We start from the raw sequence: 26,003 nt of genomic DNA on the forward strand, positions 1-26,003 counted from the left end.
TTACTGAATGTAGTTTTAAGCCTTTGAAGGGAGACACGTACATGGATGAGCAGCACTGGGAAGGAAAGCAGAGTTATATGTGTGTGTGTGTTCACTGCACAGCAAATGACAACCAAGTACTTGAGATAATATTTTTATGGGGCTGAATCCTGCTCCTACAGGCCAACAAGACTTTCACCACTTCATAGCATGTCCCAGAGAATCAGTCGACAGTTTGCACAAAAGCACTTGGAGGAGGAATTAAAACAAGCAAATAAACACATAGCAGTCATTTTAGCACTCTGGTTTACACAGAAATGTTTGAAGGCATAAAAGCCAGTTAAGTCCTATTGGAAATCTATGGGAGCTGGGGAATTACAGCACTCTGGTAGCCTTGAAAAGCTGTCCTTTGACTATGGACTGCTCTAATCTCTCCTTTCTCTAAAATAAGATCGAAATATAAGGTGCTTATTGATCTTGCAACTGTCCCCAGACTTCCAGCCCAAGGGAAAAGTTGTCTCTGTGAACCTCATTCATCCCTCTCTGTGCTCCCCCCTCTTCAGGAGAATCAGCCGCCACTAAAGCTCGATTTTAAATCTTACTACAGCACTGCCAAGCTTTCCAGAGCAAGATTCAAAGTAGGAGCTACTTCCAGGGAGAGAAGAGGCTGTTCCAGCGCGGGTTCCGTATCCACCTCCATCCCAGCCTCTCGGAGCGCGTCTGGAGCGCCCTGCGCCGGCACCTGCGGCTGCCTCTGGCTCTCCCTGTTGGCCACCGGCATTTCTCTGCCTGAGGACTTGAAGCAAAGCACCGAACCCATCGCCAGCGATGCCACCGGCGGAAGGAAAAGCCAGATTCCAGCGGAGCGGCCAGGAAAACTTTCCAGGCAGCACCCGCAGCGCGCCGCGCTCCGGACCCGCTCCCGGCGCGGAGAGCCCCGTGCCCGGCTCGGGTCCCCGCCGGGGCTGAACGCGGCTCCCGGAGCCTTCCCAGCCCCGGGCATCACCTGCCCGGCCGCACTCCGGTCCCGCACGGCGGGTGCGGGGGATCCTCGAGGGCACGGAGCGGGGCAGCGCTTTCCCGAGGAGCAGCCTTTTCCCGAGGGGCAGCTCTTTCCCGAGGGGCAGCCCTTTCCCGGGGGGCAGCCCTTTCCCGAGGGGCAGACCTTTCCCCGGGGCACGGCCCTTTCCCGGTGGGCAACCCTTTTCCCAGGGGGCAGCCCTTTCTCGGGGGGTCAACACTTGCCGGGGGCACAGCCTTTACCGGGGTCCAGCCCTTTTCCCGGTGGGCAGCCCTTTCCTGGGAGGTCAGCCCTTTCTCGGGGGCAGCCCTTTTCCCGAGGAGCAGCCCTTTACCCGGGGGACAACCCGTACCGGGGGCAGCCCATCCCTTCCCCGGGGGCAGCCCGGCCCGGCCCTGCCTCCCGCGGGGGCGGAGCGGCCGCCGGCGGGGCGCGGAGCGGCGGGGCCGGTGCGGCGGGGCCGGGGCCGGTGCGGAGCCGGTGCCGCCGCCGCCCATGGAGCCGAACGGGACGGCGGCGGGGGCGGCGGGCAACGCGTCTGCGGGCGGCGGCGGAGCCCCCGCGGGCGGCCCGCTGCTCATCCCCTCGGCCTTCGGGACGGTGCTGTCGGTGATGTATGTGGCCGGAGTGGCCGGCAATGTCTACACGCTGGTGGTGATGTGCCACTCGGCGCGCTGCGCCGCCCCCATGTACAGCTCCATCGTCAGCCTGGCCCTGGCCGACCTGCTTTACCTCTCCACCATCCCCTTCATCGTCTGCACCTACCTGGCCCAGGACTGGTACTTCGGGGACCTGGGGTGCCGCATCCTGCTCAGCCTGGACCTGCTCACCATGCACGCCAGCATCTTCACGCTGACCTTGATGTGCACCGAGCGCTACCTGGCTGTCACCCGGCCCCTGGACACGCTGAAGCGCTCGCGGGGCTATCGGAAGGTCACGGCGGGCGCCGTGTGGTCGGTGTCGCTGCTGCTCACCCTGCCCATGATGCTGATGGTCACCCTGACCGAGGGGGGCAAGGCGGAGGGCAAGGTGAAGAGGATGTGTGCACCCACCTGGAGCATGGATGCCTACCGGACCTACCTGACGGTGCTCTTCAGCACCAGCATCATGGCCCCGGGAATCATCATCGGCTTCCTCTACACACGCCTGGCCAGGACCTACCTGGAGTCCCAGAAGAACCCCCCCCACAAGGAGAAGAGCAAGAGATCCCCCCGGCAGAAAGTCCTCATCATGATTTTCAGCATCGTGCTGGTCTTCTGGGCCTGCTTCCTGCCCTTTTGGATCTGGCAGCTGGTGCGACTCTACAGCAGCTCCCTGCAGCTCACCAACCAAACCCAGAAGTGCATTAACTACCTGGTGACCTGCCTGACCTACAGCAACAGCTGCATCAACCCCTTCCTCTACACCCTGCTCACCAAAAACTACCGGGAGTACCTGAGGAACAGACACCGCAACTTCTACAGGTTCACGTCGTCCTTCCGCAAGAGGGGCTCCAACCTGCAGTGCTCCTGGGGACGGTCCATGTCCTCCAGCAACCACTACGACTACAGCTCGGAGGCCCTGGGCATGGCCACGCTGAAGGACAAGTGAGGAAGAGGAGGCGCTCCGGAGACAGCGGGACCAGCAGAGCGTCTGGCCAAGGTAGGGCTGTGGGACCCCTACAGACTCGTTTCTCTCTAGTAAAGGCAAGAAGTTGTGTGAACCCAAGTGCTGTGAGATGAGTCTGAATTGCCACCTGGCTTGGGGGGTCCTGCTGGGAGCCAGCAGCTGTTTGGGACAAACCCTGGAGGGTTTGGGGCGCAGAGGATGAGGTGGGTACTTTGTTCAGTTCTGACACAAACTCTTTCCATGTTTCCCTGAGTTTTGCCCGGCTCCAGCTCCACACACCATTTCTCCTCTGTGGTTTCTTCAGGCTAGAGTTGGGTCAGGGCTGCAGAAGTCTGAAATTGGCCCAGTATTGCTCAATTTAGCTGCCAGCCTTGAGTTTGCCCTGTGTATTCCCACTGTGTGTTTCTGGAGTGTGTGAAGAGACCTTTAAGCCCCTTTTCCTATCCCCTGTTACATTAAGATGCCCTACAGTTTCATCAGGCTTAAAGTCTCTATTTTAAAATCCATTGCAGCAGCACTTGGAACTCCAAGCATTCAGAACCCACAAGGTAAGCTGTCAGAAGCCACAGGATTACTTAAAAAAAAAACTTGTAATTTTTTAAAGGTTTCTACCTAAGGTGATTTGAATTTGCCACTGATTTTTTTTTTTAAGTTAGTCCTTTTCTTAAAAGTCAACGGGGCTTGGAATACCTGAAAATTTACCTTGGAAAGAAAGAAAAATGTCCTATAGTCCTATCCTATCACTCAAAGACCTGAGGCTGTAGGAAAAATGGCTGAATATCAGGACATTCATCATAAAAGAGACCCATTTTTTCATGACATTTGATCAAAAAGCATTTTGTCTCAATATGTTCTACTCATTTTCTCACTACTTGGCATCTCACAGTAAACATTCACCACAGATCCTGCAGATGCCTGTAAGCACTTAAACAACTGCCAAATGTCAGTTTATAAAATAAATGCTGATTAAAAATGGACCCTCATGAGGCTTCCCCTCGCCTGGTCTCTTTACCCAGCTCAGGGCAGGAGCTGTTGGTTCAACATTCTTCTTTCTTGTTCTGGGGCAGTCTCTGGGGATAAGTAAAGTATGATATGAGTTGCATAAACTATTGTGAGCAGCACTGATGCCCCAGGACTTGGGAAGCAGCAGCAGTGAAAGGAACTGTCATTTCCACCTTTTTACTACATCCTCCTGCCCCATCGAGCAGAGTCCCACCCCAGCCCTGCAGCGTTGCTGCACTCCTGTATGCTTGGATGATCCTCCTGTGTCCCACATGGAACTTCAGGGTGTGTTTGTGCTAAAGCAGAGACACAAAGTGCCAGCTCCACAGCAGGACTGGAGCAGAGAGCACAGCACAGAGACACACTGGATTTTAGGCACTCAACCAGCAGAGAAATAAACTCTGAGGCACATGTTGGATGGAGAGCAAGGAAGCACATTCCTGTGCTGGGTATCAGGAATTCTTTTTAGGGATGTGGTTCCTGAGGTGCTTTTTGGAGACAGGGGAATAAGTTACTCACCTTGCTCATAGACTTTTAACCACAGGACTGTCTTTGAAACACTGGTGGCCACTTTGTGGTGTCCCAGCACTGCACAGACCCCCAACCTGGCAGCTTCAATAGACCTAATGGTGCCCATTCCTTGTGAACTAGGGGGACTAAGGCACAGTTCATGTTGGGAACTGGCAGGTTTTGAGAACTTTTCAGAACATAACTAATTTTTTAATAATTAATTCTAAAGTCATTGTTACTTTTCCTTTGGTTCCCATTTCTGAGGCTGGAAGCCACTCACATGAAAGAATAACAAAAGGCCGAGCTCTGAAGGCAGCGTGGGAAGGGAGGAGTGGATGTGTCACCTCTCAGGTGTGCTGGGCCATCCTGCTGCCAGGGAGCTGTCCTGGCAGACAGGGCTTGGAGCAGCCTGGGCTGGTGGAAGGTGTCCCTGCCCATGCAGGGGGTGGCACAGGATGAGCTTTAAGGTCCCTTCCAACCCAAACCAGTCTGTGAGTCCATGATGTTTGTCACTCCTCGGGGTTTCACGCAGTGGGTGCCTCACCCCAACCCCATCCCAGCCCTGCTCCTCTGTCCCACCAGGCTCTGATGGACCATCCAAGGTTATTCCAGCCAGAGAAGCAGTGCATTTGGGGATGCCCACAAAGCACATCCCTGGGGCTGAGGAGAGCCTGTTTAACCCCCAGAGCTGCCCAGCAGGCCCAGGGTGCTGCTGTGTGTGATGAATGGAACTCTTCAGCAGCTCAGGGAGCTGACACGGCCCAGACCTTCACAAACACAACTCCTCAGGAGCCTCTTGTACTCCTGTGGCTCAGAGCTCAATCTAAAAGATGAATTACATAAACAACATCCCTCTTACTGTCCCATCAGACCAGTTAAACTGCCAAAAGTCAGGAGGTTTGATTCACTTCATAAATATCCTGTAGGAGCAGCTGTTTTAACTGAGTTCCTGTTGTCTGTCACTGGGCAATCCTCAGCTCTTCTTGGTGTGCTCCTGTTTCGGGAATGAGTAGAACAGTCTTCATGTATCTTATTTAAGAATAAACCCAAATTAATCTGGTGGCTCACTTTGGAAGGGGGTTGCTGCTGCCTGTCTGGAGCACAGAGCCCTGTCTGGGGCTCACACAACCTTTTGTTACTGTGAGGGGCATTTTACCCGCACCCTGAGATCAGCTCAGGTGGTTAAAACTTGGCTGTAATAATGCCAAGGTCGTGGGTTCAATCCCCTGTGTGGGCCATTGACTTTAGAGTTGGACTCAATGATCCTTGTGGGTCTCTTCTATCTCAGAGTAGTCTGTGATTCCATGTGATTTTGGGGAGGGTGTTGGTTTGGGATCTCAGCATTCCTCAGCATGTCTCCCTGAGTGCAGCCACACAAACCTGAGGGGAGGCAGCTCAGGCTGCTTCCCACAGGAGGGAGAGTATTACCTGTCCTCAGCACTGAACAGGATGAGTCAGGATTCCCCAAACCAAGAGATTAAAAACATCTTGTGTTCACAGCCAGAGAGGCTAAGAAGTGTGTGGAAATTGAGATGGACACATAACCAGGATCTGGATGATGAGACTTTGCACATTGTTTTGTGCCAGTTCAGATAAATCTGAATCATGTCAGGCCAGGGCTGAGTAACAGGGTCGGTTGGGCTCTGACTGAACACGCGGAGAGTTCCTTGAGAACAATTTTACTTTGGCTATTCTACATTCCAGGAAATCAAGCTCTGTGTACCCTGGGATCATTTGTCATACCCAAATCATTGTAATCCTGTGGTTCTTCATGCTTTGGGGGGTTTATTCCAAATGAAGTGTTGCTGCAGGTTCAGTGGCACAGCAATGTGGGAAAGGGGAATTTTAGGACAGACATCAGCCTGATTCTTGTTGGGGCAGGGGCTGTCACTGCAGAACTCCAAACATGCTTTACAAGAAAGAAAATAGTTTAATCACTAGAAAATATTTTCTGACAGCCCCTTAGGATTTAGGGGTTATAACAGAAAAAAAAAATCCAGAAAGAAAAGCAGTTTCATCCTGAGTGGTTTCTCCTTGCTTTGCATCTGGTGCTGTAATGGCAATTTTTCCACTTTAAAAGCCAAAATGCCAGTCCTTTGTGAGACAGGTGAGAACGGTTGCTTTCACCAGGCACAAAGCAATTAGACACAAGGGAATCCACTTGAACCTTAGGGAATTGTCAACAGCTTTTACCTTCAGTCACACATTTTTTCCATCATCTTTCCCCCCCACTTTTTAAAACCAAATTTGCAACCAGTGCTCAAAAACCCCACAGTACAATTCAAACACGAGTGCAAGCAGAACATTGGCTTTTTAACTCATGTTTTAGCAGCCAGTTTTGGTGTTTAGTGTGTGCTGAACACCAGGGAAGCCTCCAAAGGAGAGGGCACTTCATCAGCATTTGGTACTCAGAGCTACAAGATGCACAACTTCGGCAAGGAGAAGCAGCAGAGTGTGTTACAAACTATTCATGGTGAGAGCAGAAAGCCTCAAACCAGAGCCCAGCCCTCAAGCCATGGGCACAGATAATGCAGAACCTGAGGAACCTCAGGACAGCCCCAGAAAGTCGGGCAGCTTTTTTGGGCAGTTTGTCTCCTGGGAGGTTTTCCCGGAGCATTCCAGAGTCCCTCTGGTGGCAGCTCCACCTCCCACCCCCAGCGATCAGGAAGATTTGCTTTCTGGTTTAGGCTTTAAAACCCAAAAGTTGCACAAAATCAGGGCACAACCTGACTACATAAAGCATTTAATTAAGTAGAATATTACTACAACTGAAAGGGAAAAGTGTGTGAAGAGAAAAGCTACTTCCAAGCACTGACTTTCCTCTCCCAGGGATCTTCCTATGCCAAACCCAGACTCTGGTCCTGTCATTCTGCTCAGCATCCTCCCAGCCAGCACCCACAGAAACCCCCAGAGCTGCTGACTCTCTACAGTTCAGCCCAGCTGGGGTTTTTTGCCTTATAATGTTGGGGTTTGCTGCTAGTTTCAAGTTTTTCTGGGCAACAGAGAGACTCGGAGTTAATTGCTGTGGCTTATAAGAAATAGATTGTTTTGTCTCCACAACAGTAGCCACAGCTTCACAGGGTGTAAGAACCCTTTCAAGTTATTGTTATTATCATTATATAAGTTTTTTGCCCTTGTTTGGGAATGTGTCTAAAGCTCAGCAGAGAGAAAGGACGTGTCAGTTGGTGGCAAAGGACTGGGAGGGGTTGGATGGATCAGACTGAGCTTTGGGAAAGCAGAGGGAGGAACTCGCTGCCAAACCTCTGGGATGCAACAAGTTTCTGCCAGACACCCACCACTGAAAGAAGTTATTAATATATTAATATTATATTAAATAGTGATGTATTTAAATCCTAAATGGGACATATTTCAAAAGGGTTTTTTAAAATACTAAGTATTTCTGAGCAGGAATGCAGTTTGCTGCCCACACTGTTCCTGGTGTGGTGTTTGTCACCTTTGGGGGTGATTAATTTCATTTTAGGAGGTTTCAAATGGTTAAAACTGAGTTTTGTGATCTGTGGTCCCAACTACAGCCATGTTGTCCCCAGAGGAATTCCCAGTGGAATATACCATAGGAAAATCAGAACATTTTCATTTAGTTCCCCCTCCCAAGAAAGGGACGATGAAAAGAGGAAAGGAAGAAATGAATCCTGTAGAAGTCTTCTGGCATTTGGGCTCTACATTTCTGGTTCTCTCCATTTATAATTTAAATTTTAATTTAAATTAAACACTTTGGTAAGCCCTAGAAATGCTCCTACAGGGAGAAATGAGGTGAAGACTTAAGAAGCATTCATTGAATTCATTAGAGAAGATCCCACCCAAACCCTCCATCAAAATACCTGGAGGGAAAGCAGCAAATAAGTTTGTGCAAAATCAAAGCTCCAGTGATATCAGCTGTGCTTGGCAGAGGAACCAGCTCTAAAACCAAAGTGGGGCTATGCTGGAACAGTGAAATCTGCCCAGTTTGTTCCAGCTTGTTTTGGCCAGTCTCCCCCTGAGATGCTGTTAGTCTTTCCTTGTGCATTCCCGTTAGGATCTTGAATTCAGCTCCTGAATTCTTAATTAGAACCAAACATGATTCCATCCAAACAAAGCAAGGGAGATTCCTGAAGCTAAATGTGGTGTGTCCACAAACACAGCCTGTTGGAGACAGTTCCCCCTTGGGCTCCTGCAAACCAGGGGCATCCATCACATTCCCTGCTGTGTGTTAAATCCCAGCCTGACATTTGAGGAGCACAGGGAGGGTTCCTGCCTGGAGCCTCCCAGGAAAAGGCACCAGACAGTGATCCCTTCTCAGGGAACACTGAACCTACCTCCCAAAAATCTGGAAGAATGGAAGAGGTAAATCAGGTGTCAGAAGTGGGGACACAGCAGCACCCTTGAAGACACACCTAAACCTCCAGGGAGATGCAGGTCCCACCAGACAAGTTGTGCACAGCAGGCAGCACCATTACTGTGCCAGGATCCCAGAGCATCCTCCCTCTGGAGAGCGTGGGCTGGCACCTCCCAGCATTACATGCTCCAAATCCCAGGAATCCCCAGCTTTAAACTGAGTTTCTGCTTTTTCTTTGTAACAGATTTTTGGGTTTTTTTCCCTTTCATTTAACACCATAGAAGGGGATATCTCACAGAAATGGCATTAATATAAAATCAGCTGGAGCCCTGGTTACCTCAGACCAGCACAGGTTGTAAAGCAGCTTTCGGACCCTGGGCAGTGCCCACATTAAGGACTGGGAGCAGAAATACCTGGGGAGTTGCAGCCCCCACCTGCCCCCTGTTCAGGGTGGTTGCCCAATCCCACTCAAGGGCATCTATTTCTCTTCCTTCACATCCCCTGCTGGTGGGGACTCTGAGGCTGCTCATCTGAAAGCACTGACCCTGTTGATAACTCAGGCAGGCTGAGAGCACGATGGGGAGTAAAATGCAGGAGAGGTTTGCAAGGGGGTGATGCTGGGGGTGCCTGGGGAGGGCAGTGCTCCTGCTGCAGCTGGAGAGAGGGATCAGCTGAAGCAGGGGCAGCTCAGAAGTCCTGGCTTCTAGGAAATTACCTCGGGAAAGTCTCTTGCTCTTGTGCTGCTGTTTAAGTGCCTGGAAAAGCTCAATGCTGTTTCCATTCTCTGAACGGGTGTTTTAGGATGTCACTGATGTGTGTGATGGGTTTGGAAAGCCTTGGCTGAGAGATGCTACTTAGGGAAGGGAAAAGGGGCACCTTAGGGTTCAGGTTAGCTCGTCATGGTTGGACAGAGGAGATGTTTGTGTCCCAGAACTTCTCTGGCTTTGATTTATGGGCAGTGAAGATGATCATTCACCCCCAGCCATGGCAGCTGAAATCAGCCTCTTGATAAAAATACCATCATCTCAGTGCACCAATACCCTCTCTAGGATGAGAAAAAATAGAAGGAGATACAGTAGAGAACCAAAACCTTTGTTCTTCACCTCCTGAGAGCCTCTTCTTCCCCTGCTGACAGGCTGGGAGCACTTGCGGCAGTGGAGGTAAAGGCAGGGCTGTGCCTGAGGCTGCTCTAACAGCAGGTTATCCTTGCAGAGGAGCTGAATAGAAAGAATTGTCCCAACACTCATTACCAACTGCTCAACACAACAGAACCTCCCTGTCGTTTTGTTGTTGGCATCCTTTTAGAATGATTAAATCTGTCGAGGAACCTCAGCCTGCCTGAGGCACAGCACAATTAATTCCCAACAACAAAAGCAGAGGAAATAGCCCATAACTTCGCTCTCATGTGTTTGTTTAAACACAAAGGCGAGTTTATTATGGCAAACATCTCTCAAACTTCAAAGTGCTGCCTCAGTGTTTGCAGCAGCTTCTCTTAGGGGGGATGAGACAGTGAAGCCCCCGAGCCTGTGGTGCTGTTAGAGGAGAAGTTCCTGCAGGTCAGCATTACATGGGGGGACCACAGTGAAGGGACAGGGCTGGAGCATCACTTGGGCTTTTACCTCCACCCACATAAATTAGAGCTTGAGTTTTCTGCCCCAGGCATTGTGTGCTCTGGGGACTCACTATCTGTCTGTTATTCAAAAATAAAAGTTAGAAGTTTGGGGTTTAGCCCAATGAAAGGTAAGAAAGAAACTTTAAACCTACAACTTGTAGTGTGGGGAAGCTGTTTGTGTCCCCCAGACTCTGGTTCTTGTATTCCCAGTGCCAGAGGGGCCTGTGGGAGCAGGACAAGAGGGGCCTCAGGTGTGGGGAGAAGGGATTCAACAGCTACACTACCCGCAAAATGCAAAATAAAATAATTAATGTGTCACACTGAATTGCTCATTAACGAGAGCACAGGCCAATGGCTTTAGGCTGAGGGCAGCCTGAGGAAGGCAATGCTGCAGCAGCTCTCTGGCAATGAGGATTCCCAGCTGGTGTGGGCACAGGGGGTGAGGGGATGGGCACCAGAGGGGCTCTGGGGGAGAGCACTTGTCCTGCCCAGGCTCCCTGCCCACCCCCAGGCACCTGGACTGGTATAGCTGATGAGCCATGAAAAGAAGTGTTTGTGAGTCATCTTCAAATTGTTTTAAAAATCATGGGTGAGAAGCTTCAATACACCTGAGATTGTTCTTGTTTAACACACCATTTAAACTCGGACCAATAAATGGCTGAATTCACAATCCAAACAACTTTCACCCTGCTGCAAATAGAAATATCTCGTGTGCTCAGAGGGGTTGAGCTTTACCTTCTGCTTTCCTCTTTCTGCTCAGTGAGTAAGGAGGTGGCTTCCCCAGCCAGAGCTGCACAGCAGCCCCAGGGAGGTTCTGCAAAGCCTGCTGAGGCACAGCCACCACCAGGAACATTCATATCCTCTCAGAGCACCCATGAAAACGTGGCACTGCAGCTCTGACCCACACTGGTGGGTTTTATGATGCACATTCAGCCTGGAAGGGATAACAGTTTTCCCTACATTGCCTTGGAACCTGTGGGGTCTTTCCCTGTTCAGGTTCCAATTATTTGACTCACACTTGGTGCCCTTCACTCCCCGGCACAGGCACCTGAAGGCTGCAGCTGGCAAGGGCAGTGCCTGCAATGGATGGCAATTACTTGCTGAGCTCATTATAATTGTTCAGTTATTGAATAATTTGGGAAGGCGAGCAGGAGAAATATTTGTTAATTAAGAGCTCATTTAATCACTGCTAAATTTAGCCTCACCTTTGGCTGCCACCACTGCCAGGGGAAGCAGGAACACTCTGCCCCTCACCTCATGGTGCTTGGCTTTGTTCCCTGCCAGCTCTGACCCTCCCACGTTTGGCTTCACGTTCATTAAGCTCCCTCTGAAGCTGCCACCAGTCCCCAGCAAGAGGTTTAATTAGAAACAACTCACCTGTAAGTGCTCAGGTACCTTTGGGACCAAAACCTCATCCAATTTAACAACCTGACATTACAGACAGAACAGCAAAGCCTGAGCTTGTAGCAGAGCTCAGGAAGTGGGAGCAGGAGAAAACCCTTAGAACCCTCAGCATTTCTCTGTCACTGCTGGTCTAACACAGTTGCTGTGCTCGTGTTTCTGCTGTTCGAGGGTTTTCATCATTTCAAGCTTAGAGAGTAAGTTTAGCACACAGAAGATGCTTTCTGGAGCCTGGAGTAATTTCCAGAAGTTCTGGGAGTCTTCAAGACAGTGCTGAAGACAAGAAAGTGTTTACAGCTTCCTGCCATGTCTTTAGAACAGTCCCAAAAGTCAAATATCTGTATGAAAATGCAGGCAGGCTTGTAACTGAGGACTGAGTTTTAAGGGAAAGACTTAAGTGGGAGGTAGAATTTGGCTCAAGATGAGCACAACTTTATTTAAAACAATGAGTTAGTAGATTTAAAGTAATTATTCTGCTTTGAGCTTGTTGTTGAAGTGCTTTTATCCTTTGCCTTAGATGATTTGAATACATGAGATTCCTCATGCACAGTCAGTGGGGTGTCACTGTGCCCATGGGATGTGGCATCAGGTGGCACATGAGAAGGGACCCTCCTCCCAGCATGGGAGTCAAGGGCAGATGTTCAGAAAGGACAGAAAAGGAAAAGCAAAGCCCTGAAACCCTTAATGCTGCCCACAGGCAGATTTTTGCACTTCCAAAGTGACAAATGGTTTAAAGACTCCACGAGGTCGTGGCCAATCCTGTCTGTCTTGGGAAGAAAGGAAGAGCCTGTTCTGAACCTCATCCTTCACAAAGCACTTCAGGACAAAGCAAACTTATTTTTTTTTGTTAGGGAGAAGACATTAGAACAATCCAGTGGCAACACACCACTGTTTTACAAAGGCATCTGTGAACTTCTTTTTTGCTTTTAGTCCAAATGCTGCAAAAAAAAAAAAAAGGAAAATAATTTTTAAACAGGTTTTTCAGGTAAATGCTTCAGAACAGAAGAGTCATCAAAGCAGGTTGATTTTCAAACCTGACAACCTTGACAGCCTCGTTGCAGCAGCACAGAACCCCATCAGTTCTGCTGTTACCCATGGATACAGAATTGCTGAATGAAACGGAATGGAATCCAAACCTGTCGAGAGTTGTAACTCTCACAGAGGCAGAACAAATGATGTGCATTGATGGCTCCCTGAGTACCCCACTGGGTCCTCAGCTGAGTGTTTTGTCAAACTCCTCATCCACTCTGAGTCTGGGCTGCTGAGGAGAAGAGGAAGCTCCAGGTGGGATCCAGCTGATTGTGAAAATCCCCCTTTTTAACTAGAGGACAGGCATAAGGCAGGTATTCCAGAGATCCTGTGATTCCAGGCAGAGAAGTGTTGTGGGATATTCTCTCCTTGCCTCAAAGGAAAAAGAATCAAGTTAAAGTATGGGCTAGAATTAGTGTTTTCTCTTCAGTCATTTCTAAATTCCTGCTGCTTTAGCAGAACAATTAAACAGTTCCTCAATAAAGCTGCTGCCTTCCACCAGGCAGTGACTTCCCCCTGGGCACCTCCCAGCTTTCTGTGGCTGGTGGTCCCTCAGGCAGCCACATGTTGCCTCCACTTCCCCAAGTTTTCTGCTGGATTTTGGGGGTACTGTTTGGGAACAGCAATGCTCTTGTGATCTTTTCTTCCTCCCTGTCAAAGCACCTTGCCCTGCACATGAACTGCCATCAGTCTCCTTTCCTTACTGGTCCCCAGGAAGGCACAAAAAGCCAACAGCTCCAGAGCCCTGTCAGCAGGTGGCTGGAGAAGTGCTGCAGCCTGATCTCAACTCTCAGTACTGTGTGGGATGTCCCTAAACAGCAATTCCTTCCCTGCTGGTGAAGGGATCCCACCCTGTGCTGGCATCCCTGGGCAGCAGTTTGTTCCCCCTCTCCCCATCACGTGTATCCAGGTGGCATCAATCCCTACCAAGTGTCACTGGGGCTGTCAGATCTTGCTGTTCAGCACTTGGTGTGACCCAGGTTCAGCCTTTGCCCCTTCTCAGCCCCTCACAGCAGCAGGAGGTCTCACCCTCCCATCACCTGCAGCGTCCCCCCAAACAGCCCAAATATCATCTCCCAACCCCTCCACAGGGTCTTTTCTGCTGCCACCACCTCTTGGACTCTCTAGCTGCGTCCTCCCCACCCCAGCTGTGACTGCCCTTGGTTCTGACAGCCAGAGCAAATCCTGCAGCCCCACCAGCCCCAGACCTGATGCTGGGGTGGTCCCTGCTGCCCACCTCAGGCAGGGCAGAGGGGCACGAGGCTTTTCCTGGCTGGAGAGGGAGCAGACAGGATTCCTGTGCATCAGTTCTACTGTCTCTGCCCAACATAAACTGGACAAATTGCTGGAGCCCTGGCCCTGAGGATAAACACCACCTCCAGTGTTTAGAGAAGCTGTCTCTGCCTCCCCTGGGCACAGGAGGTGTCTGAGGCTGGGGCACCTCCCTGGCACGAACCTCCCTGTGCTCTCAGATGGCCCCAGGAGGGAGAAGGACCAGAAAACCCCTGCAGTCCATTCAGGGACCATCATAACAATCTGAAGCTTATTTTGCAGGATTACAGAGGAGTAGCAATCAGCACCTGAGGCACTTGCAGAAATTCCTGCCGAGGGCTTGGCTGAAGTGGCAGCACAGAGGGAGCTTCCAGTTCCAATACACCAGCATGAAAAATGCTGGTTTAAGGAGTTTTCATAGCTCAGATTAGTTTCAGCCTTTCAGCTGTTTAGGAATGGTAAATCCTCATGTGGTTAGGAAGCATTCTTGGCTCTTATCTCTAAAAAGAACTTTAGTATTTACTGTCAGGCTAGGACTTTTGAAGGAGACTGAGATTAGATAAGCTCATTAAGCCAAGAATTCTTTCCACACCTTCCTTCTTCCCAACAAAATGGTAATTTTTCAATTTCAGGGCTGTTAATTTGGAGCCAGATTTCACTTGTCACACTGGTGCAAACCCCACCCCCTGGCACACTCCATGCCTACAGCTGGCTCAGATGGACACAGCCTGGCCTCCCCTTGAACACAACTGGAAAATCCCTGTCTCCCCAGTGATACAGTCTGGTGCAGCTGGGCCAGGGTGCATTCAGCAAGTGTGGCATGGCTAGTAGGGAAAGAAAAGCTTACTTATTTAAAAGATTTGGAATATCCTAGTCCTATCCTCACCTTTGTGTCCTCTGGAGTACAAACAAACCCTCACCAGCACTCAGGAAACAGCTGTGGGTGTCTGGGCAAGCAGAGCCTGAGTTTTCCCCCAGCTGCACATCCTTCCCCTGCACATCCATCCCCTGCATATCCATCCCCTGCATATCCATCCCCTGCACATCCATCCCCTGCACATCCATCCCTGCACAGCCTTCCCCTGCACATCCATCCCTGCACAGCCTTCCCCTGCATATCCTTCCCCTGCACATCCTTCCCCTGCACATCCATGCCCTGCACATCCATCCCCTGCACATCCATCCCTGCACATCCATCCCCTGCACATCCTTCCCCTGCACATCCTTCCCCTGCACATCCATCCCCTGCACATCCATCCCTGCACAGCCTTCCCCTGCACATCCATCCCCTGCACATCCTTCCCCTGCACATCCATCCCCTGCACATCCTTCCCCTGCACATCCATCCCCTGCACATCCTTCCCCTGCACATCCATCCCTGCACATCCATCCCTGCACATCCTTCCCCTGCACATCCATCCCCTGCACATCCATCCCTGCACATCCATCCCCTGCACATCCATCCCCTGCACATCCATCCCTGCACATCCATCCCCTGCACATCCATCCCCTGCACATCCATCCCCTGCACATCCATCCCTGCATATCCATCCCTTGCACATCCATCCCCTGCACATCCATCCCTTGCACATCCATCCCCTGCACATCCATCCCCTGCACATCCATCCCTGCACAGCCTTCCCCTGCATATCCTTCCCCTGCACATCCTTCCCCTGCACATCCATGCCCTGCACATCCATCCCCTGCACATCCATCCCTGCACATCCTTCCCCTGCACATCCATCCCCTGCACATCCATCCCCTGCACATCCTTCCCCTGCACATCCATCCCTGCACATCCTTCCCCTGCACATCCATCCCCAGCTGGAAGGAAATAAAACTGAGGGTCACTGACCCTGGTCAGCTGAAGGGCACAGGAGAGGCAGAAATACATTTACTTTTTAAGTTAATTGATCCACTGACTCATTCCCTCCACTTCATTCATTAAAAACAAGGCTTCAAGGCTCAAAGATTTCTGGTTTTTCGCAATTCTGTCAAACGCTGTCACAAGAGGCTGTTGCTGTTCCTAATGACTGGCCACGTTTGTGACTTCGGTGCATCCACAATTACAGAACTGTTCCCCCTCCCACCCAACACCTTTCCCTCTGCCCGGATCCTGCACATCACAAAGCCTGACCAGAGCACAGAGCCGTTAATTTAGACCTGAGCATCTCAGCAGCATCTCCCTGTAGGGCTCAGCCATGGGAAGGACTTTGATTTCCGTGCATGCTTCATGGCTGAAGCATTTCAATTAAGCAAAATGATCAGGAAGAGCTCAAGTTTTAGCAGATGCTCCAAAGCCTGGGTGAAAATTTAGCAACGCAGTCCAAACGTGTGTAACTTGTGTTGCAAGCGATATTCTGGCAGCACGGCGGAATTCAGTGACTCACAGCCATCCACAGGTGCTAAAGGCGTTTGGGAAACAAAGACAGGAGGTCTCAGGTTGGAGCTGGTGCTGGAGCAGAGGAGAAACATTGTTCTGCCTGCACGTGGTCTGAAGGGATCCAGGTCTCCATCAAAAGGTGTTCCTGGAAAGGGAGAGTGAGCAGAGACAGGACTAGACCTTCAGGAAAAGCAGAGGAAAACCTCAGTGCTCTGCTTGGTCTATATTCCTTTCACCTCAACAAATCAGCAAAACTTTGTTCTTTTATAAATTTCCAAACCCCCAAATTTTTCAAACCTCTGTTTATTCCCCCCAAGGGAAAACCTTGTGTTTATTTCTGTATATTTATTAATTCAGTTTTAATTTCTTCTTGGATTATTTCTGATTTACAGGTCTAAATTCTGCCTGGTTCCAGAAAAAGTACAATAGACAAATGCTATACATACATCACTCAAAATGCCCATTTGGTACAGAAGATACATGCAGAAGAAAGATTAATTCATCATTTTTAAATAGGTGGATGCAGCATGACAACTTATTTTAGCATACTCAGTGTTCACTGTTAATTCAAACAGAATGGACAGGATAAACAGCTGAAGTAAATGGTACTGAGGAAGAGCTCCTGTTGCGAGTTTTATGGAAGGTTTTATCAGCAAAAAGCTCTCAGTTTCCAGCTCTTTGTCTGATCGTGTAATGAAACAATAGAGCAGAGTGAGGAGGAGGGGAAATGTCAGTTTAGATCGACACAGCCATGGCAGAAATGTCCCCCAGCTCCTCTCTGCCTTGCACACTCAGAAATTCAACTCACCCTCTGCTTCACTTCCTTCTGCAGCATTTCTGTTTTCACACTGGTAAAAGAGAGTTTATTTCCATCATATTCATCCCTGTGGAAAGGAATGACTCCCAAATTAATTCCTCTTTTCCTTTACAATAAACAAATGAGAAAACACACATTTGGGGCCCGCAGTGAAGTAGAAATAACCAAATAACCCAAGTGCAAGATCTCTTCTGTGCTGAGAAGCACAAGGACTAAACGGGCTCAGGGTTTGTTATTTCACAGCAGCCTTTTAAGTTTTGAATCACCTGGTAAAACGTGGCCTTCTTTTTCTGAGGTTGTGCAGTGAATCCCAATTAAAGGGCCATTAAGCAGGGAGGACTCCCAGAACATGTCTCTCTTCAGGAACATAAATCAGATATAAACACATTTCCCTTCTAGAGGGAATGGCAGAAACCACCACCCAGAGCCAAGACATGCAGAATGACTCCATCAGGACCTGCCTTTGTTTATTCCCCCAAGATTTAATGGTCTGGCTGGCAAGTTAATAAGCTGGGGAGGTCACCTCCAAGGTAGGAATCCACCCAGAGACCTTCCCCTGGCAGGGAAAAGCACTTTCAAAGGAAAATAGCAGGATTTTTTTCTGTGGAGTCAGCAGCCAAGTGTCCAGGCACCTCCATAAACAGCTTCAAATAATTGTACAAACTGAGCAAAGAGAGGGAGACAAATCCTCAAGGTGTCTGTCCAGAAAAATCATGCCTGAGGAACCTGGTTGGGGCTTTTTTTTTGGTTGGTAATAAAGAATAGGAAGTGTATCAGTGTCTAAAATGAGCTTTTTTTGAACACTGGAAACCTATTGCAAGAAATTCCCAGACACAGGTAACCTGAGCACTCCACAAATCTCAGCTTCTCCCTATAAATAGAACATTTCCTCCAAAAAGAGGTGCTGTGGTTTCAGGCATGTGCTCCTTCTGTGCCTCAAGGCTCAGCTGCAGGTCTCAGTGCAGCTCATGATGGACAGTAAATCTCACTGGCAACTCATGGATTCAACCAGTCCAGACCCCTGGGGCAGCCTCAGGATTATCCAGCAGCAAATCCAGCTGTTCTGATGGTTTCCTTTGTTGAGATGCACCTGAAGGTTACAGAAATAAAGGGGATGGCACTCCAAGCTGCTTTGTGGATCCACAGTAAGTTACTCAAGCAAAGCATTTCTTGTTGAGATCCCAAGGTCTGACCTGCTTTCTGTAGTTTCAAAATTCCTTATTCCTTGTCCATGATATATCAGGAAAGACAAGAATGCTCAACAACAGGCAACACTGATCCCAACCTTGTCATATTTCAGCTTTACAGAACAGGCAAGATGGAAATAAATCTGAGATGAAGGGTGGTGGTTCAAATATGGACAGTGCCTGTGGTGTCAGAAAAATAAGGGAGTATCTGGGAAAAACATGAAGGCTGAAGAATGAAAAATCTTAAAAATTGAGTTAGAAATTCTTCTTAAAGATTGATAACCCACATGGGCTAAAAGGGTCAGAGGAAAAAGCAGCTCCTCTGCAGTCCTAGGTATGAATAAATAATGGCTGAGCTTCAGGACTTGCTGCAAGTACAAGCTGAGCTGTGCTGGGAGGGAAGTGAGACCTGAAATGAGTGATTTGAGGGGAGATGATGGGCACAATCAGGAGAGTTGTTTTCCTTGCATAGTCCATCCTGAAAAGCTTCAGTCCAAGTCACCAACACTCACCTGGAAGGTAAAAAATGCCCATACAGACACTTTGGGGATAAATCAACAATCAGGAAAAGGTTTCAGACTGGCAGGTTTCAGCAAAATTGGTAAAATGGGCTTTCAGCTCCCTAAAAGTGTTTACAGAACCCAAGATAAGGCAGAGATGTTGCAGCTCGTGCTGGGGTTTTACAGGGAGCAACAGCCCCAAGGATCCCCCACCCTTCAGGATGGAGTCAGCTGATTTCCCAGGACGAGGATCTGCCTTCCTGAAAGGGGCTGAGATGATCCCTGAGCCAGAGCCATCTGTGGCTCACAAAGGACAGAACTCTGCTGCCGCTCTTGGATTTCCTCCCAAGAGACTCAAAAAGGAGAGACAGGACTTGGGGTAATTTTTTCATTCCTCCCCACTCAGAGAGTCCTGACCTCCAGCAGCACCTCCTGGTTTTATTCCTAGAATTTAGGCAAGCCAGAAATCCTGCACAGAGCTCCACACATGAACCACTTCACCTGCAAACACTGTGCAAGGATCTCTGGGTGGGGAAGGAACAGGAGGAACTATTATGTTAAAGACAATGTCATCTTCATTTACTGGGGAAAGAAAAGCCATAAAGGAGAAATTCAAGTGTACTGAGAATTGCAAGTGAAGAAACAAACCTACATTTCCTTGAGAGCAGAGTCACCATCAATGCCATTTCAGCTACATTTATTTTAATGGGCACATCATTATGTGCTGCAGCCTCAGAAAGAACCCAGCTGAGAGGGTGACCTTAAAAATAAATAAGACAGGAAGCCAAATTTCTGCTATAAATCCAAATTAAAACCTTTTTGTAAAGAGATTAAGCTTGTAAACATTTCTGGACTTGATACTCATGAAGATGGAGTGCAGTGTGTTTCAGGGGGACAATACCTACTAGGAAAATCTCAACACAAAGGCACTTTTCCAAACCTTCAGTTGACTTACAGGGAATTAAAAGCCATGATGATTCCACAGCTGCTCACACAATGCAAATGTCATACATAAGAAATGCCACTTAAGAGTTCCCCAGAATAAAAAATTGACATCTGCAGGACTGAAAGGGAGGTTTACACTAAAACCCCTCATCTCATCACATACCTGTTGATTTTTTCAAAAGTTCCTGATATTTCATAAAACCTTTGAATGGAAAATAAGTTGTAGAAGCAGTGACAGGTTCACAGAGTCCTCAGGAGGCTTCGCTCAGTCTGTGGGGATTCAAATCTGCCTTGCCCTCCTGCTGTATTTTCCATCTCACCCTGGCACTTCTCACACCACCAGCCCTTTCCTTTCCTTGCCAACCATTTCCTTTTAAAACACAAATCAGCATTCCCAGACACTTGTAACACACAAACCTTCAGGTGTGAGGCTGTAATTTTACCACCAGGACTTGGCCCCAATTCACACTGCACAAGTTCTGACCTTTCTTTGCTTTGTTTTAACTACCAGGGCTCTTTGCAAAGGTCCCCACGCAACTGGGAACCATCAAAGCCACATCCTGCCCCCACCAGGGGTTCAATTAAGAGCACTTCTGAGCAGCAGTTGGCATCACATTTGTGCTTCCTGAACAGAACAAACTCTGTCCTGGGTATAGGCAGAGTTCTAAGAACCAGAGCCCTGCAGTTCCCAGCAGCAACAGGCAGTGGAACCACAGAGAGGGCAGAAAAAAATCAAATATTTCAAATTCAGAATTATCTGTCAAGAGCTGGAAGAGAGACCCTTAATAAAAAGTTATTCAGGCTATTTAAGTGGTCTAAAATAAATTAAGCCAAGTTTATTTCTACTGATCAGTGAATTCTGCAGCTTCCACTCTGCCCCAGGAACAGGAGCCTGTCTGCAATTCCTGGTTTCCTGCTGGAGGCTCTTGAGAAACTTTTAGATTGTATTTTACTCCCTCATTTGCCATTTAAATTCCTCCTACATCTAAATATTGCTTTTTGTAGTTCAGATACTGAAGCTTCAGCTGGAAGGATCTCAGTGGTACCAAAACATACAGCACATGGCATTACCATGCCAGGGTTGCAACAGGACAGGCAAGTTAAGGATTTTGGGACAGGGGTTGAATCCCAGCCTAAATCACCAGCTCCATCCAGACCTGGGTTCCTCTGCCAGGGATTTTTGTGGAAAAGGCACAGTTGAATCTCAAAGTAATGTGAGCAACCAAGTTAAATCCAGTGAAGAAGTTGCTGGTGATCTTGGTGTGCCTTCACACAGACTTAAAGCTTGGATATAATGCAAATTCCTTGGAATAAACAGGCTCTGAGACAAGGATTTCAATATGGAACCCAACTGGATTTATTATTTCTTTGCATCCAGCCATTTTAACAACCCTTCCTTGTTGGCACAGACAAGGAAGCTTCTTTCAGGTTTGAGAACACAGAAATGAAATGACAGAGGACTAATCTTGCTGGTGTGCCCAGTGAGAGCACCCACAAGTCCAGGGGTCCTGCCATCATTCCTCTTTATGCTGATCTTCAGGATAATCCCCCCAAAATTTGCTGTTCCCGTAAAAATGTAGATCAAGGAATGAAAACTGTATGCATGGAATTAAAAAACAATTAAAAATCAAAGCACATTCCCAGATTTTCAGTGTTTCACAGAAATTATACATCCCAGGAATAAAACAGATCAACATGTTTGCTTCAGAATGCAACTGAGAAAAAAATGGGTTTTCCCACTGCTTATTTATCAATTCCCTGACCCATAGAAATCTCTGACTGCAGAAGAAACCAAGGGAGTTGGCAAGATTAGACCTGTTTGTTACTTTATCAGGTCTGCAAATCACACAGCTCCTCTTCTTGGAAGTCCCTGCAATTTATTATCCAGGGAAAATCGATGGTCCTTGTTAACAGATAAAAAGTCTTCGTGCTAAAGTGAAAAAGAGAAGTCCAAAAATAGCTACTGAGAGACTTCCTGAAACAGGTAAAACATTGCTGTGGATGTGATTCAGGTGTAGGTGGGCACCAGTTGCCCTCAGAGCCCACTGGTCTCTGTGGGTTTGTGATCCAGGTACCAAGCCAGGCTTTGCAGGACTGAGCCTAAGGAAGCCAGAACTGCCACATGGCAGCACAACCAAACTGGGAGATTTTCTCTCCTGTTTTTCTCTCCTGCTCCCCTGCCCTGGGCACTGGGTGATGGTGAATTCTTAGATGAATCCCAAGGATTGATTTCCTCTGCCCAGCTATTCTTTCTAATTTTGACTTAATGCCCAGGATTCCATGGTCAGGCCACCTCCAGAGAGAGCTCTGAATAACCCTGACACTGGAATGCCAGCCAGGACACAGATCGTGTTCACTGGGTCCAAAGGAACAAGGGGACCTGGGAATGCTGCATTCTGATCAAAGGGATCTAGGGCAGTGACATTCCCTGCACTAAGTACTGGCACTCCCAAAGCAACAGGCTGTCTGGCCAGAGAACTGTATTGCTGACTCTGAAATAACTAATCCCTGTTTGCAGCAAAAAACAGTAGTAATTGAGTTAAAGATAAAAGTTCAAGTAAGTCCCAGTAGCCAAAGCCAAAATGTATTGCCCACTAATGGCCAAGCTCAGGAGAATCCATTCCTCTCTACAGCAGGTGTGGTCAGAAGAGTAATTATCTTGCTCAATTAACTGAGGTCCAACCTTGTACATCACATTAGTCACTGGAGAGGCTGAAGAATTAAACAGGGGAGACACGAACTAAACAGGGGAGACACATCAAGGCATGGTGCCCAAAAGATGGTTTGGATCTTTTAAAATGAAATTTTTTTTGTAAATAATAATTTAAAAATGAAGAGCCCACTCTAGAGCTCTTTGGGACACAAAGACAAACCATTTTCAGAGCGCGTCAGATTTCAGATGGTCCATACGGAGGTCAGTGAACACGAGGTGTGTTGCAGTGTGTTCCACAGCCTGTGAGGTTCCCAGGGGTGTTACTCCCTCTCTCCTCTCCTCTGCAGGGCTCCTGTCCCTCCCTGCCCAGCTGCCCCCGGGCAGTCAGGCCAGGGCCGGGTCCCCGATGCCGTGCTCCGGGTCGCAGCTGAAGGAGATGGTGATGGCGAAGCGAGTGCCCCACAGGACCCTCTCCACGCGGTGCAGGTTCTCCGAGCCCGAGGTGAAGAAGGAAACCCGGCCTGCAAAGACACACAGCCCAGCACTGCCAGGGGGGTTCCCTCTCAGTTCTCTGCACACAGCTTTGCTGCTGGCTCAGCACCGGAGAGCCCACAGGTCACCACACACACAAACTGTTACAAGCTTATGCTGCACCCTGACAGCTTCGGGCACTGTTCACAGCACACAGCAATCCTCTGTGCTACCAGCTGGAGATGTAATTCCACTGTATCCCCTCATTTATAAAGGCAGGAGGAAGCCAAAACATCTGAAGCCAGTTCTTAGTTGCCTCAATTAAAAACTGCAGCTCTAGTGTATTGATTTCCTCCCTGCTCCCCTTCCAGTCTGGGCTCTAATTTTAGACCAAAGAAGGAATTACTACAAAGGTGGCAAAAAGTCTTCAGTGACAAAAAGCTCAGCAGGTTTACAAGCAGCTGTGGCAGCTTATCAACATTGTACCAAGTATTGCTATTGCTTTCTGTGCCCAGCCTGATTGCTGCTCAGTCAGGCTACACTAAATCACCTTCCTCAGAGCCACTCCATCAATGCATTGGCTTTTTTGGGAATTGTTTTCGAGGTGCAAGAGCTTCCTGCTGTGCCCTGTCCTGCCCAAGCTCTGCCCATCCTCACCTGCCTCGGGGCTCTGAGTGGCATCAGGTGAAATGCAGTGACTTTGATGACAATTGGCCTCCCTGTGGATGAGAGAGCAGAATGGAGCCCTCTGCACTTCCACACTGTTAGACTTTGGGAGAACAAACAAGTCCGATGTTGAGCAAGTGACTCTGAACTGACACAGCTCCTCCTGAGGAAGCCAGAAATGCCCCTGCCCAGCTGTTCCATCCCAAGAGCTTGTATCCTCCCCACTCAGGCTTTGTTCCACTGTTCAAATTAAAGTTTGTTTCAAACCTTGCCAAAAGGAGCTCCGTTCCACTGTTCAAATTAGAGTTTGTTTCCAACCTTGCCAAAAGGAGCTCCTGTTGACAGTCTGACTCCACCTGGGGTGCAATCAGGCAAAATGAGGCACTTGGATGCACTTAAAGCCTGCACAACAACCTACCCCATCCAGCTCTGTCCCTCCTGCACTGCAGGAATGGGCATCAGGCTTGTGGCTGGTTTTCTTTTCTAAAATAGATCCTGAAGTTCCTTTGCTTGCACACATGGGAGGCTGGGAGAGAGCTGGACTGGCTCTGTGGAGCTGTTTCCCCACTACCCTCCAGGCTGCTGGAGTGGCCCCTGAGCCCTTTCAGGCTCAGGTCCAGTTCACACCCAATCCTCAGGCAGTGCAAGAACTGCCAAGCACAACTCATATCATGCTCTCCTGTTCCTGTGGCTGCACATCCATAAAGGAGAAACCTTTCCATATGTAAAGAATGGATTCATTCACATGCACAGCTCATTTCCACCTCGGTGTCCTGCTGTTCTGGATGAAAGGCTAAATGAAGGCAACACGCTCCAGTGAGTGCTGCCCTCCAGGATTTCATACCAAGTCCTTATGTTGTGATTTTTTTTTTCCTTTTAAACCCTATTTCAACATTATTAAAGTACTTTGTTATCAGTCCCTCACCTACTCACCCAAAGCTTTGCCTTAAACTGACTTTCAAGCTGTTTTGTTTGATCTCCTTCTAGAAGTGGTGGTAATTCAGAGTGAGACAAGGTTCAGTGTATTGTTTAAGCCAGTTAAACTGAATTTTTTGGCTATACAGAATGTCTTTCAAGTCCTTTCTTTAATAAATATGCCTTCATATATATGGTATCTTACAGCTCCTTGTGCATCTGGTCCCATATCCATCAACTGGGGTCACTGAAGGCCATGGGCAGTTTTCAAAGATGTTTCCTCCTCACTTGGGAAGAATTTCTTTTAATATTAATTTCTTTGCAAATTTTGGGGGGCAAAAGCACATTCTCTCTCTGGCACATTATTTTTAATAGTAAAAGTACTGAAAATGAGGGTAAGGAATGTTAATTCCCATCCCACCTGACAAAACCTTCCAGGGATATATGAGAATATCCTTATCCAGAGACTCGAGGGGGAACACATGAGATAAAATCAAGGTGTGTATTAGTACCAGGGCAGTGAGCTGTGCTGGATCCCAGGGAAGGCTGCAGAAATTCATTTAATTGTATTAGTGGTAACCACTTTTCTCCTGATTTTTCAGCATCCATTTCTGCCCTGATCCACAGCAATCATTATTTATGAAGACACACAAGTGCCAGTCACAAACTCGACTACTCTGAATTTTATGTGATCCTAATTTAGATGAAAAAACACTGCTATTTTCAGGAATAATATTTAACAAGCAGCAAAAGGCAACAGACATTTTACTATGCAGCAATTTTGTCCCATTTAATTACTCAAACAAAACCACTAGAGGAATGTATGTATTAAAGATGAGCTTTTGCTTTTCCCTGCTTCTGCTTTCCCAGGTTTAATTCATAATTGCCTCTTAGCAATGAATTCTTTTTAGATGTACTGAGAAAACACAACCACCACAAGAAGCAGCACACAGGTGGGAGAGAATTAAGCATTCAGCTGTGTCAGTGAAAAGAAAATATTCCAGTAAGGCTTGTTCTCAGGAGGTTTTAGCCATGTGGAATTTTACCATTCCCTTGCACTTCCATAAACAAGCTGCCTTCAATTTGCTGCCTGCCCTCTCCTGAGAGGCAACACAGGTTGGAGGAAAACACAAAGGAAACCATTTTCAGTGACATCCAAACCCTTGGCATGTAACTGTGACCTCAAGGAAACCCTTACTCTGCCGTTTGTTTCCCTGTCTCTAAAATGAAAGCAGAACTGACCGACTCTAACAAGGGTTCTGTGAGAATTAATTAGTAAGCACCAGTACAATATTTTGCAGTTAACACACGTTCTGTTTTACAAGTGTTATAAAAAAAATCTTTTTCTTATTTTGAGGGCAAATTAGTCAGGTTAAATTATAACAAGATGCAGAGAATATTCAAAAGGGCTTTGAGAGCCATAAAATATTCACACACCATGATGCTCATAAGAAAATATACTACAAGGTTATTATGCCCCTAATATTATACATTTATTGCATAACTTGGGTTGGAAGAGACCTGGGGAGGTTACATGGTCCAATTCCCCTTCTCAAATCAAGGGCAACCTTCAAACTATATCCAACTCCTGAGTCCCACCAGGTTGCTCAGGCTGGATCACACACACCAGTGGCACCCACACCCTCCCCAGGGATGTCTCAGGCTCACGTTTTGCTCCCCCTGTGTCTCCTGGGCCTGA

At 48.2% G+C, this 26,003-nt stretch overlaps 2 protein-coding genes across 5 annotated transcripts in view; one reads left to right on the forward strand and one right to left on the reverse strand.

Annotated features, from left to right (window-relative positions):
• Positions 1–1,415: 1,415 nt before the first annotated feature.
• LOC139680899 (urotensin-2 receptor-like) lies at positions 1,416–24,496 on the forward strand. 2 transcript variants are annotated; one of them, XM_071573905.1, is made up of 2 exons: positions 1,416–2,641; positions 22,600–24,496. In XM_071573905.1, the coding sequence occupies exon 1, from the start codon at positions 1,496–1,498 to the stop codon at positions 2,588–2,590; it is 1,095 nt and encodes a 364-aa protein (XP_071430006.1). In that variant the 5' UTR covers positions 1,416–1,495; the 3' UTR covers positions 2,591–2,641; positions 22,600–24,496. The 2 variants fall into 2 exon arrangements, with proteins under 2 accessions (XP_071430006.1, XP_071430007.1); XM_071573906.1 differs by lacking the exon at positions 22,600–24,496 and adding an exon at positions 16,543–17,526.
• OGFOD3 (2-oxoglutarate and iron dependent oxygenase domain containing 3) overlaps positions 15,501–26,003 on the reverse strand; it is a 35,664-nt gene continuing 25,161 nt past the window's right edge. The window contains exons 9-10 of one of the 3 annotated variants that reach the window (XR_011699430.1): positions 16,959–18,057; positions 15,501–16,295 (exon numbers count right to left, since the gene is read on the reverse strand). Coding sequence is in view for 2 of the 3 variants with exons in the window: in XM_071573907.1 (XP_071430008.1) it covers positions 22,637–22,773 (137 nt within the window). In the remaining variant the exon portion in view is untranslated. The other 2 variants (XM_071573908.1, XM_071573907.1) reach the window with 2 other exon arrangements.

Source organism: Pithys albifrons, chromosome 19, assembly GCF_047495875.1.
Source record: "Pithys albifrons albifrons isolate INPA30051 chromosome 19, PitAlb_v1, whole genome shotgun sequence".
NCBI classification, from domain to species: domain Eukaryota; kingdom Metazoa; phylum Chordata; class Aves; order Passeriformes; family Thamnophilidae; genus Pithys; species Pithys albifrons.

What these genes read in the sequence shown, in the direction of transcription:
- LOC139680899 (XM_071573905.1), top strand. Translation starts at nt 1,496, where the DNA reads ATGGAGCCGAACGGGACGGCGGCGGGGGCGGCGGGCAACGCGTCTGCG.